The 18,719-nt window shown below is 41.2% G+C and overlaps 1 protein-coding gene across 1 annotated transcript in view; it reads right to left on the reverse strand.

Moving 5' to 3' along the window:
- LOC139374073 (cytosol aminopeptidase-like) overlaps window positions 1-16,669 on the reverse strand; it is a 34,126-nt gene extending 17,457 nt beyond the window's left edge. Inside the window, exons 1-7 of the mRNA XM_071115056.1 lie at window positions 16,457-16,669; window positions 15,063-15,178; window positions 14,334-14,388; window positions 13,552-13,657; window positions 12,618-12,777; window positions 12,383-12,547; window positions 11,895-11,950 (exon numbers count right to left, since the gene is read on the reverse strand). Coding sequence (XP_070971157.1) covers window positions 11,895-11,950; window positions 12,383-12,547; window positions 12,618-12,777; window positions 13,552-13,657; window positions 14,334-14,388; window positions 15,063-15,178; window positions 16,457-16,549 — 751 coding nt within the window. The 5' untranslated portion in view covers window positions 16,550-16,669. The remainder of the gene's footprint in view (window positions 1-11,894; window positions 11,951-12,382; window positions 12,548-12,617; window positions 12,778-13,551; window positions 13,658-14,333; window positions 14,389-15,062; window positions 15,179-16,456) is intronic.
- Window positions 16,670-18,719: the final 2,050 nt, after the last annotated feature.

Genomic DNA, 18,719 nt, shown 5'->3' on the forward strand with positions numbered 1-18,719 from the left:
CCAACTGTATATAATATAATGTTGCTGGAGGCTGCCGTTTTACTGGCTCCGAACCAACTGTATATAATATAATGTCGCTGGAGGCTGCCGTTTTACTGGCCCTGGACCAACTGTATATAATATAATGTTGCTGGAGGCTGAACCAACTGTATATAATATAATGTCGCTGGAGGCTGCTGAACCAACTGTATATAATATAATGTTGCCGGAGGCTGAACCCAACTGTATATAATATAATGTCGCTGGAGGCTGCTGAACCAACTGTATATAATATAATGTCGCTGGAGGCTGCCGTTTTACTGGCTCCGAACCAACTGTATATAATATAATGTCGCTGGAGGCTGAACCAACTGTATATAATATAATGTCGCTGGAGGCTGAACCAACTGTATATAATATAATGTATCTGGAGGCTGAACCAACTGTATATAATATAATGTCGCTGGAGGCTGAACCAACTGTATATAATATAATGTATCTGGAGGCTGAACCAACTGTATATAATATAATGTATCTGGAGGCTGAACCAACTGTATATAATATAATGTATCTGGAGGCCGAACCAACTGTATATAATATAATGTATCTGGAGGCTGAACCAACTGTATATAATATAATGTCGCTGGAGGCTGCCGAACCAACTGTATATAATATAATGTATCTGGAGGCTGAACCAACTGTATATAATATAATGTCGCTGGAGGCTGAACCAACTGTATATAATATAATGTATCTGGAGGCCGAACCAACTGTATATAATATAATGTCGCTGGAGGCTGAACCAACTGTATATAATATAATGTATCTGGAGGCTGAACCAACTGTATATAATATAATGTATCTGGAGGCTGAACCAACTGTATATAATATAATGTATCTGGAGGCTGAACCAACTGTATATAATATAATGTATCTGGAGGCTGAACCAACTGTATATAATATAATGTCGCCGGAGGCTGAACCAACTGTATATAATATAATGTATCTGGAGGCTGAACCAACTGTATATAATATAATGTATCTGGAGGCTGAACCAACTGTATATAATATAATGTATCTGGAGGCTGAACCAACTGTATATCATATAATGTATCTGGAGGCTGAACCAACTGTATATAATATAATGTATCTGGAGGCTGAACCAACTGTATATAATATAATGTCGCTGGAGGCTGAACCAACTGTATATAATATAATGTCGCCGGAGGCCGAACCAACTGTATATAATATAATGTATCTGGAGGCTGAACCAACTGTATATAATATAATGTATCTGGAGGCCGAACCAACTGTATATAATATAATGTATCTGGAGGCTGAACCAACTGTATATAATATAATGTATCTGGAGGCTGAACCAACTGTATATAATATAATGTATCTGGAGGCTGAACCAACTGTATATAATATAATGTCGCTGGAGGCTGAACCAACTGTATATAATATAATGTATCTGGAGGCTGAACCAACTGTATATAATATAATGTATCTGGAGGCTGAACCAACTGTATATAATATAATGTCGCTGGAGGCTGCTGAACCAACTGTATATAATATCATGTCGCTGGAGGCTGCTGAACCAACTGTAAATAATATAATGTCGTCGGAGGCTGCCGTTTTACTGGCCCTGAACCACCTGTATATAATATAATGTCGCCGGAGGCTGCTGAACCAACTGTATATAATATAATGTCGCTGGAGGCTGCTGAACCAACTGTATATAATATAATGTCGCTGGAGGCTGCTGAACCAACTGTATATAATATAATGTCGCTGGAAGCTGAACCAACTGTATATAATATAATGTCGCTGGAGGCTGCTGAACCAACTGTATATAATATAATGTCGCCGGAGGCTGCTGAGCCAACTGTATATAATATAATGTCGCTGGAGGCTGCTGAACCAACTGTATATAATATAATGTCGCTGGAGGCTGAACCAACTGTATATAATATAATGTCGCTGGAGGCTGCCGTTTTACTGGCCCTGAACCAACTGTATATAATATAATGTCGCTGGAGGCTGCCGTTTTACTGGCCCTGAACCAACTGTATATAATATAATGTTGCTGGAGGCTGCCGAACCAACTGTATATAATATAATGTTGCTGGAGGCTGCCGTTTTACTGGCTCCGAACTAACTGTATATAATATAATGTCGCTGGAGGCTGCCGTTTTACTGGCCCTGGACCAACTGTATATAATATAATGTTGCTGGAGGCTGAACCAACTGTATATAATATAATGTCGCTGGAGGCTGCTGAACCAACTGTATATAATATAATGTTGCCGGAGGCTGAACCAACTGTATATAATATAATGTCGCTGGAGGCTGCTGAACCAACTGTATATAATATAATGTCGCTGGAGGCTGCCGTTTTACTGGCTCCGAACCAACTGTATATAATATAATGTCGCTGGAGGCTGAACCAACTGTATATAATATAATGTCGCTGGAGGCTGAACCAACTGTATATAATATAATGTCGCTGGAGGCTGAACCAACTGTATATAATATAATGTCGCTGGAGGCTGAACCAACTGTATATAATATAATGTCACTGGAGGCTGAACCAACTGTATATAATATAATGTCACTGGAGGCCGAACCAACTGTATATAATATAATGTCGCTGGAGGCTGAACCAACTGTATATAATATAATGTCGCTGGAGGCTGAACCAACTGTATATAATATAATGTATCTGGAGGCTGAACCAACTGTATATAATATAATGTATCTGGAGGCTGAACCAACTGTATTTAATATAATGTCGCTGGAGGCTGAACCAACTGTATATAATATAATGTATCTGGAGGCTGAACCAACTGTATATAATATAATGTCGCCGGAGGCTGAACCAACTGTATATAATATAATGTATCTGGAGGCTGAACCAACTGTATATAATATAATGTATCTGGAGGCTGAACCAACTGTATATAATATAATGTATCTGGAGGCCGAACCAACTGTATATAATATAATGTATCTGGAGGCCGAACCAACTGTATATAATATAATGTATCTGGAGGCCGAACCAACTGTATATAATATAATGTATCTTTAGGCCGAACCAACTGTATATAATATAATGTATCTGGAGGCCGAACCAACTGTATATAATATAATGTATCTGGAGGCCGAACCAACTGTATATAATATAATGTATCTGGAGGCTGAACCAACTGTATATAATATAATGTATCTGGAGGCTGAACCAACTGTATATAATATAATGTATCTGGAGGCTGAACCAACTGTATATAATATAATGTATCTGGAGGCTGAACCAACTGTATATAATATAATGTATCTGGAGGCTGAACCAACTGTATATAATATAATGTATCTGGAGGCTGAACCAACTGTATATAATATAATGTATCTGGAGGCTGAACCAACTGTATATAATATAATGTATCTGGAGGCTGAACCAACTGTATATAATATAATGTATCTGGAGGCTGAACCAACTGTATATAATATAATGTATCTGGAGGCTGAACCAACTGTATATAATATAATGTATCTGGAGGCTGAACCAACTGTATATAATATAATGTCGCTGGAGGCTGAACCAACTGTATATAATATAATGTATCTGGAGGCTGAACCAACTGTATATAATATAATGTATCTGGAGGCTGAACCAACTGTATATAATATAATGTCGCTGGAGGCTGCTGAACCAACTGTATATAATATCATGTCGCTGGAGGCTGCTGAACCAACTGTAAATAATATAATGTCGCCGGAGGCTGCCGTTTTACTGGCCCTGAACCACCTGTATATAATATAATGTCGCCGGAGGCTGCTGAACCAACTGTATATAATATAATGTCGCTGGAGGCTGATGAACCAACTGTATATAATATAATGTCGCTGGAGGCTGCTGAACCAACTGTATATAATATAATGTCGCTGGAAGCTGAACCAACTGTATATAATATAATGTCGCTGGAGGCTGCTGAACCAACTGTATATAATATAATGTCGCCGGAGGCTGCTGAGCCAACTGTATATAATATAATGTATCTGGAGGCCGAACCAACTGTATATAATATAATGTATCTGGAGGCTGAACCAACTGTATATAATATAATGTATCTGGAGGCTGAACCAACTGTATATAATATAATGTATCTGGAGGCTGAACCAACTGTATATAATATAATGTATCTGGAGGCTGAACCAACTGTATATAATATAATGTATCTGGAGGCTGAACCAACTGTATATAATATATCTGGAGGCTGAACCAACTGTATATAATATAATGTATCTGGAGGCTGAACCAACTGTATATAATATAATGTATCTGGAGGCTGAACCAACTGTATATAATATAATGTATCTGGAGGCTGAACCAACTGTATATAATATAATGTCGCTGGAGGCTGAACCAACTGTATATAATATAATGTATCTGGAGGCTGAACCAACTGTATATAATATAATGTATCTGGAGGCTGAACCAACTGTATATAATATAATGTCGCTGGAGGCTGCTGAACCAACTGTATATAATATCATGTCGCTGGAGGCTGCTGAACCAACTGTAAATAATATAATGTCGCCGGAGGCTGCCGTTTTACTGGCCCTGAACCACCTGTATATAATATAATGTCGCCGGAGGCTGCTGAACCAACTGTATATAATATAATGTCGCTGGAGGCTGCTGAACCAACTGTATATAATATAATGTCGCTGGAGGCTGCTGAACCAACTGTATATAATATAATGTCGCTGGAAGCTGAACCAACTGTATATAATATAATGTCGCTGGAGGCTGCTGAACCAACTGTATATAATATAATGTCGCCGGAGGCTGCTGAGCCAACTGTATATAATATAATGTCGCTGGAGGCTGCTGAACCAACTGTATATAATATAATGTCGCTGGAGGCTGAACCAACTGTATATAATATAATGTCGCTGGAGGCTGCCGTTTTACTGGCCCTGAACCAACTGTATATAATATAATGTCGCTGGAGGCTGCCGTTTTACTGGCCCTGAACCAACTGTATATAATATAATGTTGCTGGAGGCTGCCGAACCAACTGTATATAATATAATGTTGCTGGAGGCTGCCGTTTTACTGGCTCCGAACCAACTGTATATAATATAATGTCGCTGGAGGCTGCCGTTTTACTGGCCCTGGACCAACTGTATATAATATAATGTTGCTGGAGGCTGAACCAACTGTATATAATATAATGTCGCTGGAGGCTGCTGAACCAACTGTATATAATATAATGTTGCCGGAGGCTGAACCAACTGTATATAATATAATGTCGCTGGAGGCTGCTGAACCAACTGTATATAATATAATGTCGCTGGAGGCTGCCGTTTTACTGGCTCCGAACCAACTGTATATAATATAATGTCGCTGGAGGCTGAACCAACTGTATATAATATAATGTCGCTGGAGGCTGAACCAACTGTATATAATATAATGTATCTGGAGGCTGAACCAACTGTATATAATATAATGTCGCTGGAGGCTGAACCAACTGTATATAATATAATGTATCTGGAGGCTGAACCAACTGTATATAATATAATGTATCTGGAGGCTGAACCAACTGTATATAATATAATGTATCTGGAGGCCGAACCAACTGTATATAATATAATGTATCTGGAGGCTGAACCAACTGTATATAATATAATGTCGCTGGAGGCTGCCGAACCAACTGTATATAATATAATGTATCTGGAGGCTGAACCAACTGTATATAATATAATGTCGCTGGAGGCTGAACCAACTGTATATAATATAATGTATCTGGAGGCCGAACCAACTGTATATAATATAATGTCGCTGGAGGCTGAACCAACTGTATATAATATAATGTATCTGGAGGCTGAACCAACTGTATATAATATAATGTATCTGGAGGCTGAACCAACTGTATATAATATAATGTATCTGGAGGCTGAACCAACTGTATATAATATAATGTATCTGGAGGCTGAACCAACTGTATATAATATAATGTCGCCGGAGGCTGAACCAACTGTATATAATATAATGTATCTGGAGGCTGAACCAACTGTATATAATATAATGTATCTGGAGGCTGAACCAACTGTATATAATATAATGTATCTGGAGGCTGAACCAACTGTATATCATATAATGTATCTGGAGGCTGAACCAACTGTATATAATATAATGTATCTGGAGGCTGAACCAACTGTATATAATATAATGTCGCTGGAGGCTGAACCAACTGTATATAATATAATGTCGCCGGAGGCCGAACCAACTGTATATAATATAATGTATCTGGAGGCTGAACCAACTGTATATAATATAATGTATCTGGAGGCCGAACCAACTGTATATAATATAATGTATCTGGAGGCTGAACCAACTGTATATAATATAATGTATCTGGAGGCTGAACCAACTGTATATAATATAATGTATCTGGAGGCTGAACCAACTGTATATAATATAATGTCGCTGGAGGCTGAACCAACTGTATATAATATAATGTATCTGGAGGCTGAACCAACTGTATATAATATAATGTATCTGGAGGCTGAACCAACTGTATATAATATAATGTCGCTGGAGGCTGCTGAACCAACTGTATATAATATCATGTCGCTGGAGGCTGCTGAACCAACTGTAAATAATATAATGTCGTCGGAGGCTGCCGTTTTACTGGCCCTGAACCACCTGTATATAATATAATGTCGCCGGAGGCTGCTGAACCAACTGTATATAATATAATGTCGCTGGAGGCTGCTGAACCAACTGTATATAATATAATGTCGCTGGAGGCTGCTGAACCAACTGTATATAATATAATGTCGCTGGAAGCTGAACCAACTGTATATAATATAATGTCGCTGGAAGCTGAACCAACTGTATATAATATAATGTCGCTGGAGGCTGCTGAACCAACTGTATATAATATAATGTCGCCGGAGGCTGCTGAGCCAACTGTATATAATATAATGTCGCTGGAGGCTGCTGAACCAACTGTATATAATATAATGTCGCTGGAGGCTGAACCAACTGTATATAATATAATGTCGCTGGAGGCTGCCGTTTTACTGGCCCTGAACCAACTGTATATAATATAATGTCGCTGGAGGCTGCCGTTTTACTGGCCCTGAACCAACTGTATATAATATAATGTTGCTGGAGGCTGCCGAACCAACTGTATATAATATAATGTTGCTGGAGGCTGCCGTTTTACTGGCTCCGAACCAACTGTATATAATATAATGTCGCTGGAGGCTGCCGTTTTACTGGCCCTGGACCAACTGTATATAATATAATGTTGCTGGAGGCTGAACCAACTGTATATAATATAATGTCGCTGGAGGCTGCTGAACCAACTGTATATAATATAATGTTGCCGGAGGCTGAACCAACTGTATATAATATAATGTCGCTGGAGGCTGCTGAACCAACTGTATATAATATAATGTTGCTGGAGGCTGCCGTTTTACTGGCTCCGAACCAACTGTATATAATATAATGTCGCTGGAGGCTGAACCAACTGTATATAATATAATGTCGCTGGAGGCTGCTGAACCAACTGTATATAATATAATGTATCTGGAGGCTGAACCAACTGTATATAATATAATGTCGCTGGAGGCTGAACCAACTGTATATAATATAATGTCGCTGGAGGCTGAACCAACTGTATATAATATAATGTCGCTGGAGGCTGAACCAACTGTATATAATATAATGTCGCTGGAGGCCGAACCAACTGTATATAATATAATGTCACTGGAGGCCGAACCAACTGTATATAATATAATGTCGCTGGAGGCTGAACCAACTGTATATAATATAATGTCACTGGAGGCTGAACCAACTGTATATAATATAATGTCACTGGAGGCCGAACCAACTGTATATAATATAATGTCGCTGGAGGCTGAACCAACTGTATATAATATAATGTCGCTGGAGGCTGAACCAACTGTATATAATATAATGTATCTGGAGGCTGAACCAACTGTATATAATATAATGTATCTGGAGGCTGAACCAACTGTATTTAATATAATGTCGCTGGAGGCTGAACCAACTGTATATAATATAATGTATCTGGAGGCTGAACCAACTGTATATAATATAATGTCGCCGGAGGCTGAACCAACTGTATATAATATAATGTATCTGGAGGCTGAACCAACTGTATATAATATAATGTATCTGGAGGCCGAACCAACTGTATATAATATAATGTATCTGGAGGCTGAACCAACTGTATATAATATAATGTATCTGGAGGCTGAACCAACTGTATATAATATAATGTATCTGGAGGCTGAACCAACTGTATATAATATAATGTCGCCGGAGGCTGCTGAACCAACTGTATATAATATAATGTATCTGGAGGCTGAACCAACTGTATATAATATAATGTATCTGGAGGCTGAACCAACTGTATATAATATAATGTCGCTGGAGGCTGAACCAACTGTATATAATATAATGTATCTGGAGGCTGAACCAACTGTATATAATATAATGTTTCTGGAGGCTGAACCAACTGTATATAATATAATGTCGCTGGAGGCTGAACCAACTGTATATAATATAATGTCGCCGGAGGCTGAACCAACTGTATATAATATAATGTCGCTGGAGGCTGAACCAACTGTATATAATATAATGTTGCTGGAGGCTGCCGAACCAACTGTATATAATATAATGTATCTGGAGGCTGAACCAACTGTATATAATATAATGTATCTGGAGGCTGAACCAACTGTATATAATATAATGTCGCTGGAGGCTGAACCAACTGTATATAATATAATGTATCTGGAGGCTGAACCAACTGTATATAATATAATGTTGCTGGAGGCTGAACCAACTGTATATAATATAATGTATCTGGAGGCTGAACCAACTGTATATAATATAATGTATCTGGAGGCCGAACCAACTGTATATAATATAATGTATCTGGAGGCTGAACCAACTGTATATAATATCATGTCGCCGGAGGCCGAACCAACTGTATATAATATAATGTCGCTGGAGGCTGAACCAACTGTATATAATATCATGTCGCCGGAGGCCGAACCAACTGTATATAATATAATGTATCTGGAGGCTGAACCAACTGTATATAATATAATGTCGCTGGAGGCTGAACCAACTGTATATAATATAATGTCGCCGGAGGCCGAACCAACTGTATATAATATAATGTATCTGGAGGCTGAACCAACTGTATATAATATAATGTATCTGGAGGCTGAACCAACTGTATATAATATAATGTCGCCGGAGGCTGAACCAACTGTATATAATATAATGTCGCTGGAGGCTGAACCAACTGTATATAATATAATGTATCTGGAGGCTGCTGAACCAACTGTATATAATATAATGTCGCCGGAGGCTGAACCAACTGTATATAATATAATGTCGCTGGAGGCTGCCGTTTTACTGGCCCTGAACCAACTGTATATAATATAATGTATCTGGAGGCTGAACCAACTGTATATAATATAATGTCGCCGGAGGCTGCTGAACCAACTGTATATAATATAATGTCGCCGGAGGCTGAACCAACTGTATATAATATAATGTATCTGGAGGCTGAACCAACTGTATATAATATAATGTCGCTGGAGGCTGAACCAACTGTATATAATATAATGTATCTGGAGGCTGAACCAACTGTATATAATATAATGTCGCCGGAGGCTGCTGAACCAACTGCATATAATATAATGTCGCCGGAGGCTGCCGTTTTACTGACTCCGAACCAACTGTATATAATATCATTGTTTTTGCTTATGGTGTTTGATGGTGGGAAAAGGGGAAACCAAGACAAGTCGCCCATGGGCATACACTACCCGTAGGTAGACTTTGTTAAATACACTAGTTAGAACTGGGCGGACCACCCACTGTATTTTTGGTTAGTTAGTTAGCTGTTGTTAAAATAGGCTAGTCTAGCTTAGGGGTGTTTTTGTATACTTATTGTTTCTTTCCTTGGGTCCAGCTCAGCCCCTTTTCCTGCCCCCCCCCCCCCCCCCCCCCCCCCCATTACCGTGTGTTTAGAAATAAACCTTCAGTTTGACGGTAGATTTCAGTTGTCCTGGTTATTACGTTCACACTTTTACTTTGTCACTATTATAATTTGCATGAGTTATGTTACGCGTCTCATTACCATCCCCCCTAGACTGTCGGGCCAAAAGGGATTCGTAATACCCTGTATATAGCCTCCACATTGACTCTGTACCGTAATACCCTGTATATAGCCTCCACATTGACTCTGTACCGTAATACCCTGTATATAGCCTCCACATTGACTCTGTACCGTAATACCCTGTATATAGCCTCCACATTGACTCTGTACCGGTACCCCCTGTATATAGCCTCCACATTGACTCTGTACCGTAATACCCTGTATATAGCCTCCACATTGACTCTGTACCGTAATACCCTGTATATAGCCTCCACATTGACTCTGTACCGTAATACCCTGTATATAGCCTCCACATTGACTCTGTACCGTAATACCCTGTATATAGCCTCCACATTGACTCTGTACCGTAATACCCTGTATATAGCCTCCACATTGACTCTGTACCGTAATACCCTGTATATAGCCTCCACATTGACTCAGTACCGGTACCCCCTGTATATAGCCTCCACATTGACTCTGTACCGTAATACCCTGTATATAGCCTCCACATTGACTCTGTACTGTAACACCCTGTATATAGCCTCCACATTGACTCTGTACCGTAATACCCTGTATATAGCCTCCACATTGACTCTGTACCGGTACCCCCTGTATATAGTCTCCACATTGACTCTGTACCGTAATACCCTGTATATAGCCTCCACATTGACTCTGTACCGTAATACCCTGTATATAGCCTCCACATTGACTCTGTACCGTAATACCCTGTATATAGCCTCCACATTGACTCTGTACCGGTACCCCCTGTATATAGCCTCCACATTGACTCTGTACCGTAATACCCTGTATATAGCCTCCACATTGACTCTGTACCGTAATACCCTGTATATAGCCTCCACATTGACTCTGTACCGTAATACCCTGTATATAGCCTCCACATTGACTCTGTACCGGTACCCCCTGTATATAGTCTCCACATTGACTCTGTACCGTAATACCCTGTATATAGCCTCCACATTGACTCTGTACCGTAATACCCTGTATATAGCCTCCACATTGACTCTGTACCGTAATACCCTGTATATAGCCTCCACATTGACTCTGTACCGTAATACCCTGTATATAGCCTCCACATTGACTCTGTACTGTAATACCCTGTATATAGCCTCCACATTGACTCTGTACCGTAATACCCTGTATATAGCCTCCACATTGACTCTGTACTGGTATCCCCTGTATATAGCCTCCACATTGACTCTGTACCGTAATACCCTGTATATAGCCTCCACATTGACTCAGTACCGTAATACCCTGTATATAGCCGCCACATTGACTCTGTACCGTAATACCCTGTATATAGCCTCCACATTGACTCAGTACCGGTACCCCCTGTATATAGCCTCCACATTGACTCTGTACCGTAATACCCTGTATATAGCCTCAGTATTGTTATTTTATTGTATTACTTTAGTTTATTTAGTAAATAGTTTACTCTTTCTTGAACTGCATTGTTGGCTAATGGTTTGTAAGATTGTATTGTATTCGGCACCGGTAACAAATAACATTTGATTTAAAATAGAAAACATCACCTTTAGAAACACTGAGGAACCCTCCCATCTATCACCTTTAGAAACACTGAGGAACCCTCCCATCTATCACTGAGGAACCCTCCCATCTATCACCTTTAGAAACACTGAGGAACCCTCCCATCTATCACTGAGGAACCCTCCCATCTATCACCTTTAGAAACACTGAGGAACGCTCCCATCTGCTGCTCCTCTATCCACTCTTGAGACCTGCACACACACACACACACACACTTGTTAATGACATCCGTAATTAAACTTTTGTCAAAATAAATGTTACATCCTGACTCCTCCCCCTCCCACCCCCCCAGTCCCTCCTCCCCCCACTCCCTCGTCCCCCCAGTCCCTCCTTCTCATCCCCCCAGTCCCTCCTCTTCCTCCTCATCCCTCCAGTCCCTCCTCCTCCTCATCCCTCGTCCCCCCCAGTCCCTCCTACCCCCAGTCCCTCCTCCAGTCCCTCCTCCTCATCCCTCGTCCCCTCAGTCCCTCCTCCAGTCCCTCATCCCCCCAGTCCCTCCTCCAGTCCCTTACCCCCCCAGTCCCTCCTCTTCCTCCTCATCCCTCCAGTCCCTCCCCTCCCTCCCACCCCCCCAGTCCCTCCCCTTCCTCCAGTCCCCCCCCCCCCCCAGTACCCCTCTGTACCTCTTATGGACGGTGACGTGGTCGGCGTAGGGAGCCAGTCTGTTTGTGATGGTGTCAGCGAAGACTGACGGAGTGACATGATTGGCTGGAGCTTCCATCAGGTAACGGGCCAGGTTCTGCCCCTCTCCGTACAACACGCCTTTCTCCCAGCCAGACACACATCCACTGGACACACACACAGGTTACAGAGTCAGTGGATGTCCGTGTGCCAGTGTGTGTGTGTGTGTGTGTGTACCTGCCATGCAGCTGTGTGGTGACTCTGGTCTTCTTCTTGGTTTTCAGGTCATCGTAAGTAAACAGCCCAAGAACAGCTCCCTCTGCTGCTGACTGGCTGTCATTACACCCATCCACCTCTATATGGGTCAACACATGGTTCTGGAGAACCCTGCAGCCTCCTGACAGACAGACTGGCTGTTATTAAACCCATCCACCTCTATATGGGTCAACACATGGTTCTGGAGAACCCTACAGCCTCCTGACAGACAGACTGGCTGTTATTAAACCCATCCACCTCTATATGGGTCAACACATGGTTCTGGAGAACCCTACAGCCTCCTGACAGACAGACTGGCTGTTATTAAACCCATCCACCTCTATATGGGTCAACACATGGTTCTGGAGAACCCTACAGCCTCCTGACTGACAGACTGGCTGTTATTAAACCCATCCACCTCTATATGGGTCAACACATGGTTCTGGAGAACCCAGACAGACTGGCTGTCATTAAACCCATATCTCTGTCCATCAATGATTCCCAATCAAATCTACTGATCAATTTCAACATTTAAATATCTGTGTTGCCCTAAGAGTTGTGCAGAGTTGGTAGAATCATATCCGATATGAGTCACAGGTTTATTGGTACTGAGAGGTGCTTCTCCACTAAGTATAAACTCTGGGCTGTGAAGACAGACACAATCAAGACATCTTGGTTTATTACCTCTTAGGGTTAGGGTTAGGGGTTAGGGGTTAGGGGTTAGGGTTAGGGTTAGGTAAGTATAAACTCTGGGCTGTGAAGACAGACACAATCAAGACATCTTGGTTTATTACCTCTTAGAAAACATACTCAATATTTGACTGATAAAACGTGGAGCAGGTTGTGTAGATCACTAAGAACGGTACCACCACACACACACACACACACACACAGCCATGTAAAAGGAGAGACTCACCTGCTATAGCAGCCCTGATGTTCTCCTTACAGGTGTCCCAGTACTCTGTTCCACACACACCCAGAGAGTTCCTCCCTAGACCAACTACTGCTATGCATGGGAAGTCCTGTATGCACACACACCCACACGGTAATTATTAAGCATGTATCGTCTTGCTCTCATCTATAATATCTGCTTCATCCTGCTGCTCAGTGAGATGACGAGTTTAATATCTGTTGTTACAGCGTCATCTCACTACAGTTAATATATATATTACCTCATGAAGACTAGAATATTCTGGTAATATATATTACCTCATGAAGACCGTAGAATATTCTGGTAATATAGTTAATATATATATATATATATATTACTTCATGAAGACCGTAGAATATTCTGGTAATATATATTACCTCATGAAGACCGTAGAATATTCTGGTAATATATATTACCTCATGAAGACCGTAGAATATTCTGGTAATATATATTACCTCATGAAGACCGTAGAATATTCTGGTAATATATATTACCTCATGAAGACCATAGAATATTCTGGTAATATATATTACCTCATGAAGACCGTAGAATATTCTGGTAATATATATTACCTCATGAAGACCGTAGAATATTCTGGTAATATATATTACCTCATGAAGACCGTAGAATATTCTGGTAATATATATTACCTCATGAAGACCGTAGAATATTCTGGTAATATATATTACCTCATGAAGACCGTAGAATATTCTGGTAATATATATTACCTCATGAAGACCGTAGAATATTCTGGTAATATATATTACCTCATGAAGACCGTAGAATATTCTGCTCTTCCCTTTCTTCAGACCTGGTCCTGATCTGAGGAGTTACCAAGGAGAAGGTTTTTACACCAGTCAACACACAAACACACTCTTACAGGATGCGTGTGAAGGTGTGTGTGAGTGTGAAGATGTGTGTGTGAAGGTGTGTGTGTGTGAAGGTGTGTGTGTGTGTGTGAAGGTGTGTGTGTAGGTGTGTGTGTGAAGGTGTGTGTGTGTGTGTGAAGGTGTGTGTGTGAAGGTGTGTGTGTGTGTGAAGGTGTGTGTGAAGGTGTATGTGTGTGTGTGAAGGTGTGTGTGTGTGAAGGTGTGTGTGTGTGTGTGTGTGTGAGTGTGTGAAGGTGTGTGAAGGTGTGTGTGTGTGTGTAGGTGTGTGTGTGTAGGTGTGTGTGTGTAGGTGTGTGTGAAGGTGTGTGTGAAGGTGTGTGTGTAGGTGTGTGTGAAGGTGTGTGTGAAGGTGTGTGTGAAGGAGTGTGTGAAGGTGTGTGTGTAGGTGTGTGTGTGTGTGTGTGTGAAGGTGTGTGTGTAGGTGTGTGTGAAGGTGTGTGTGAAGGTTTGTGTGAAGGTGTGTGAAGGTGTGTGTGTGTGAAGGTGTGTGTGTGTAGGTCTGTGTGTGTGTGTAGGTCTGTGTGTGTGTGTGTAGGTCTGTGTGTGTGTGTGTGTGTGTGTGTGTGTGTGTGTGTGTGTGTGAAGGTGTGTGTGTGTGTGACTCACATCTTTAGCAGCTCAGTCAGTTTACCAGACAGAACTCTGTCGACACCAGCTGCTGATTCAGTTAGATGGAGAGAGTCGTCCTCCCTCTCACTCTCGTAAACACCGAGTACCAGACCCTGTGTGGACACATAGTCAACACAACCAGTCAACACACTAGCTAGCTACTAGCACAGCAGCAGCAGCAACAACAGACAGTAGAGGGCTGTGGCTAGCTGTACATGACAGTCACAGGACTATTGATAGGAGTTGTGAGAGAGGCAGGTTGAGGTTCCCAGGGTTAGAGTAGTGCAGGAGTTGACATATGCTGAGGCAGTGAAGACAGGAAAAGTTGGGCCAAGGGGGATGGATCCTGAGAGGACTGGTGTAGTAGATCTGTACCAGAACAGAGGGAGGGATCCTGAGAGGAGGGGTGTGACTAGTAGATCTGTACCAGTACAGATATATAAACCAACAAGTGATATATGTTTCAGTAAAGTTGGATCTTCAGCATTTATAACAACGATTATCAACTGTACTGCAGGGATGGAACGTAAGTCTCAGGAAATAGAGGTTGTGTTGGCAGCTGCAGAGAGGGGTTTGGGTGTGAGAGACGTCAGACGAGTTACAGGGTGGGTTGAGTGGTGGTGTCCCATCCTCTCAGACTGTTGGCCTGAAGTAGGACTAAATAGATTTAAATAGTAGAGTAGGGTATTTATTATTATTATTTGAGAGTGTAGTGTTAAATAGTAGGGTATTTCTTTTTCTTTTTTTAAATGACTTTGAGGAAAGATAATTAAGAACAGTATAAGCGAGTTATACTCCAGTCTAGTAGGTGGCGGTAATGCAACAGCTACTGGATGTCAAGCCTCATCGAAGAAGACCTATCATTTTCATTTCAGGTACAATGACAACCTAGTGTTTATATCCCGGGACATAAATGGTCATTCTTTTTGACCTGTCCCCAAATGAATATAGTCGGTTCAGAGTTGGTGTTGATATTTCAAGCTGCGTGTCCTGGTCGCGTCGGGTGTGGATGGACCAACCAGCGAGCGGTCCGGTCAGCACGGAACGTCCGCAGCGGATTTACGCCCCGCTGTTCTGAGTTACATTGATAATTATCACCGCCGGTCGACTCCGTCTAACCGCTGCTTTCTGGAAACAAGCGCTGTAAACATGGAGATATGGCGGTGTGGAAACTAGAACCCGAAAAAAAAAGTTGTATTTCAATCTAACCTTTTGTGTTTTTTAGAAAACTATCGCTGATATTTAAGTTGAAGTCTTTATGCGTTAATGTTCAAACCGAGCGTCCGGAATCTTAACCAAACCGCCTCCGTCCAATGACTTTAACTCTGTGTAATGGAACTGGGTCAAGGGACTAGGTAATTATCTTGTTATCTAGACTTTATTAAACTTACTTTTCTGGCGTTCCAGTTGTTTTGTGCCACAGAAAAGTAGCGACAGCGGTGTCTCATCGTGGCCCGCAACACCGCTCCACTTAACAACCGCATCGTATCTGGGTTTTATTATATCCGTCTCTCGGGGGAATGAGATTGATCAGAGAGTAGTACTGTAGATGGATAAACACGTTGGGAAGGTTTGTCTTCCGACCTTCACCTGTCGCATAAACTGTTACGTCATTAGTAACCGATTCCAGCTGTCTTGTTTTTCTTCTTTGAATTTTTCAGTTTTAAAAATGAACTCTGTCGCCACCTATCGACGGGTTTGCGAAACAATACCAAATGAATCTCCACAGAAACCCAACCACTGAACATTTTGGATTCTTATTTATTAACTTAACTTTCATACACACACATATTAGATGCACACATGCATTTGAAGTCAGAAGTTTACATACACCTTAGCCAAATACATTTCAACTCAGTTTTTCACAATTCCTGAAATTTAATCCTAGTAAAAATTCCCTGTTTTAGGTCAGTTAGGATCACCACTTTATTTTAAGAATGTGAAATGTAAGAATAATAGTAGAGAATTATTTATTTCAGCTTTTATTTCTTTCATCACATTCCCAGTGGGTCAAAAGTTTACATAAACTCAATTAGTATTTGGTAGCATTGCCCTTAAATGGTTTAACTTGGGTCAAACATTTTGGGTAGCTTTCCACAAGCTTCCCACAATAAGTTGGGTGACTTTTGGCCCATTCCTCCTTCCAGACTCACATTAAGCATCTCCAGTCCAAAATTAAATCGAGAATCGGCTTCCTATTTCGCAACAAAGACTCCTTCACTCATGCTGCCAAACATACCCTCGTAAAACTGATCATCCTACCAATCCCCGACTTCGGTGATGGCATCTATAAAATAGCCTCCAACACTCTACTCAACAAACTGGATGCAGTCTATCACAGTGCCATTTTGTCACCAAAGCCCCATACACTACCCACCATTGCGACCTGTACGCTCTCTTGGCCCTCACTTCATACTCGTCACCAAACCCACTGGCTACAGGTTATCTACAAGTCTCTGCTAAGTAAAGCCCTGCCTTATCTCAGCTCACTGGTCACCATAGCAGCACCCACATGTAGCACGCGCTCCAGCAGGTATATCTCACTGGTCACCCCCAAAGCCAATTCTTCGTTTGGTCGCCTTTCCTTCCAGTTCTCTGCTGCCAATGACTGGAACCAATTGCAAAAATCTCTGAGGCTGGAGACTCACATCTCCCTCACTAGCTTTAAGCACCAGCTGTCAGAATATTTTACAGATCACTGCACCTGTACATAGCCCATCTGTAAACAGCCCATCTATCTACCTACCTCATCCCCATACTGGTATTTATTTATTTATTTAGCTCCTTTTAACCCCAGTATCTCTACTTGCACATTCATCTTCTGCCGATCTACCATTCCAGTGTTTAATTGCTATATTGTAATTACTTCGCCACCATGGCCTATTTATTTCCTTATCTTACCTCATTTGCACTCACTGTATATAGACTTTTTGTTTTCTTTTGTTCTACTGTATTATTGACTGTATGTTTTGTTTATTCCATGTGTAACTCTGTGTTGTTGTATGTGTCGAATTGCTATGCTTTATCTTGGCCAGGTCGCAGTTGCAAATGAGAACTTGTTCTCAACTAGCCGACCTGGTGAAATAAAGGTGTTCTCAACTAGCCTACCTGGTTAAATAAAGGTGTTCTCAACTGGCCGACCTGGTTAAATAAAGGTGTTCTCAACTGGCCTACCTGGTTAAATAAAGGTGTTCTCAACTGGCCTACCTGGTTAAATAAAGGTGTTCTCAACTGGCCTACCTGGTTAAAAAAAGGTGAAATAAATAAATGAAATAAAAACAGAGCTGGTGTAACTGAGTCAGGTTTGTAGGCCTCCTCGCTCGCACACGCTTTTTCAGTTCTGCCCACACATTTTCTATAGGATTGAGGTCAGGGCTTTGCGATGGCCACTCCAATACCTTGACTTTGTTGTCCTTAAGCCATTTTGCCACAGCTAGTAGATATACCCAGTGTAGATTACAGTTTCTATAGACAGTAGATAGACCCAGTGTAGATTACAGTTTCTATAGACAGTAGATAGACCCAGTGTAGATTACAGTTTCTATAGACAGTAGATAGACCCAGTGTAGTGTAGATTACAGTTTCTATAGACAGTTGATAGACCCAGTGTAAATTACAGTTTCTATAGACAGTAGATAGACCCAGTGTAGATTA

The sequence above is a fragment of the Oncorhynchus clarkii genome, chromosome 19 (assembly GCF_045791955.1).
Source record: "Oncorhynchus clarkii lewisi isolate Uvic-CL-2024 chromosome 19, UVic_Ocla_1.0, whole genome shotgun sequence".
In the NCBI taxonomy this organism is placed as follows: Eukaryota; Metazoa; Chordata; class Actinopteri; order Salmoniformes; family Salmonidae; genus Oncorhynchus; species Oncorhynchus clarkii.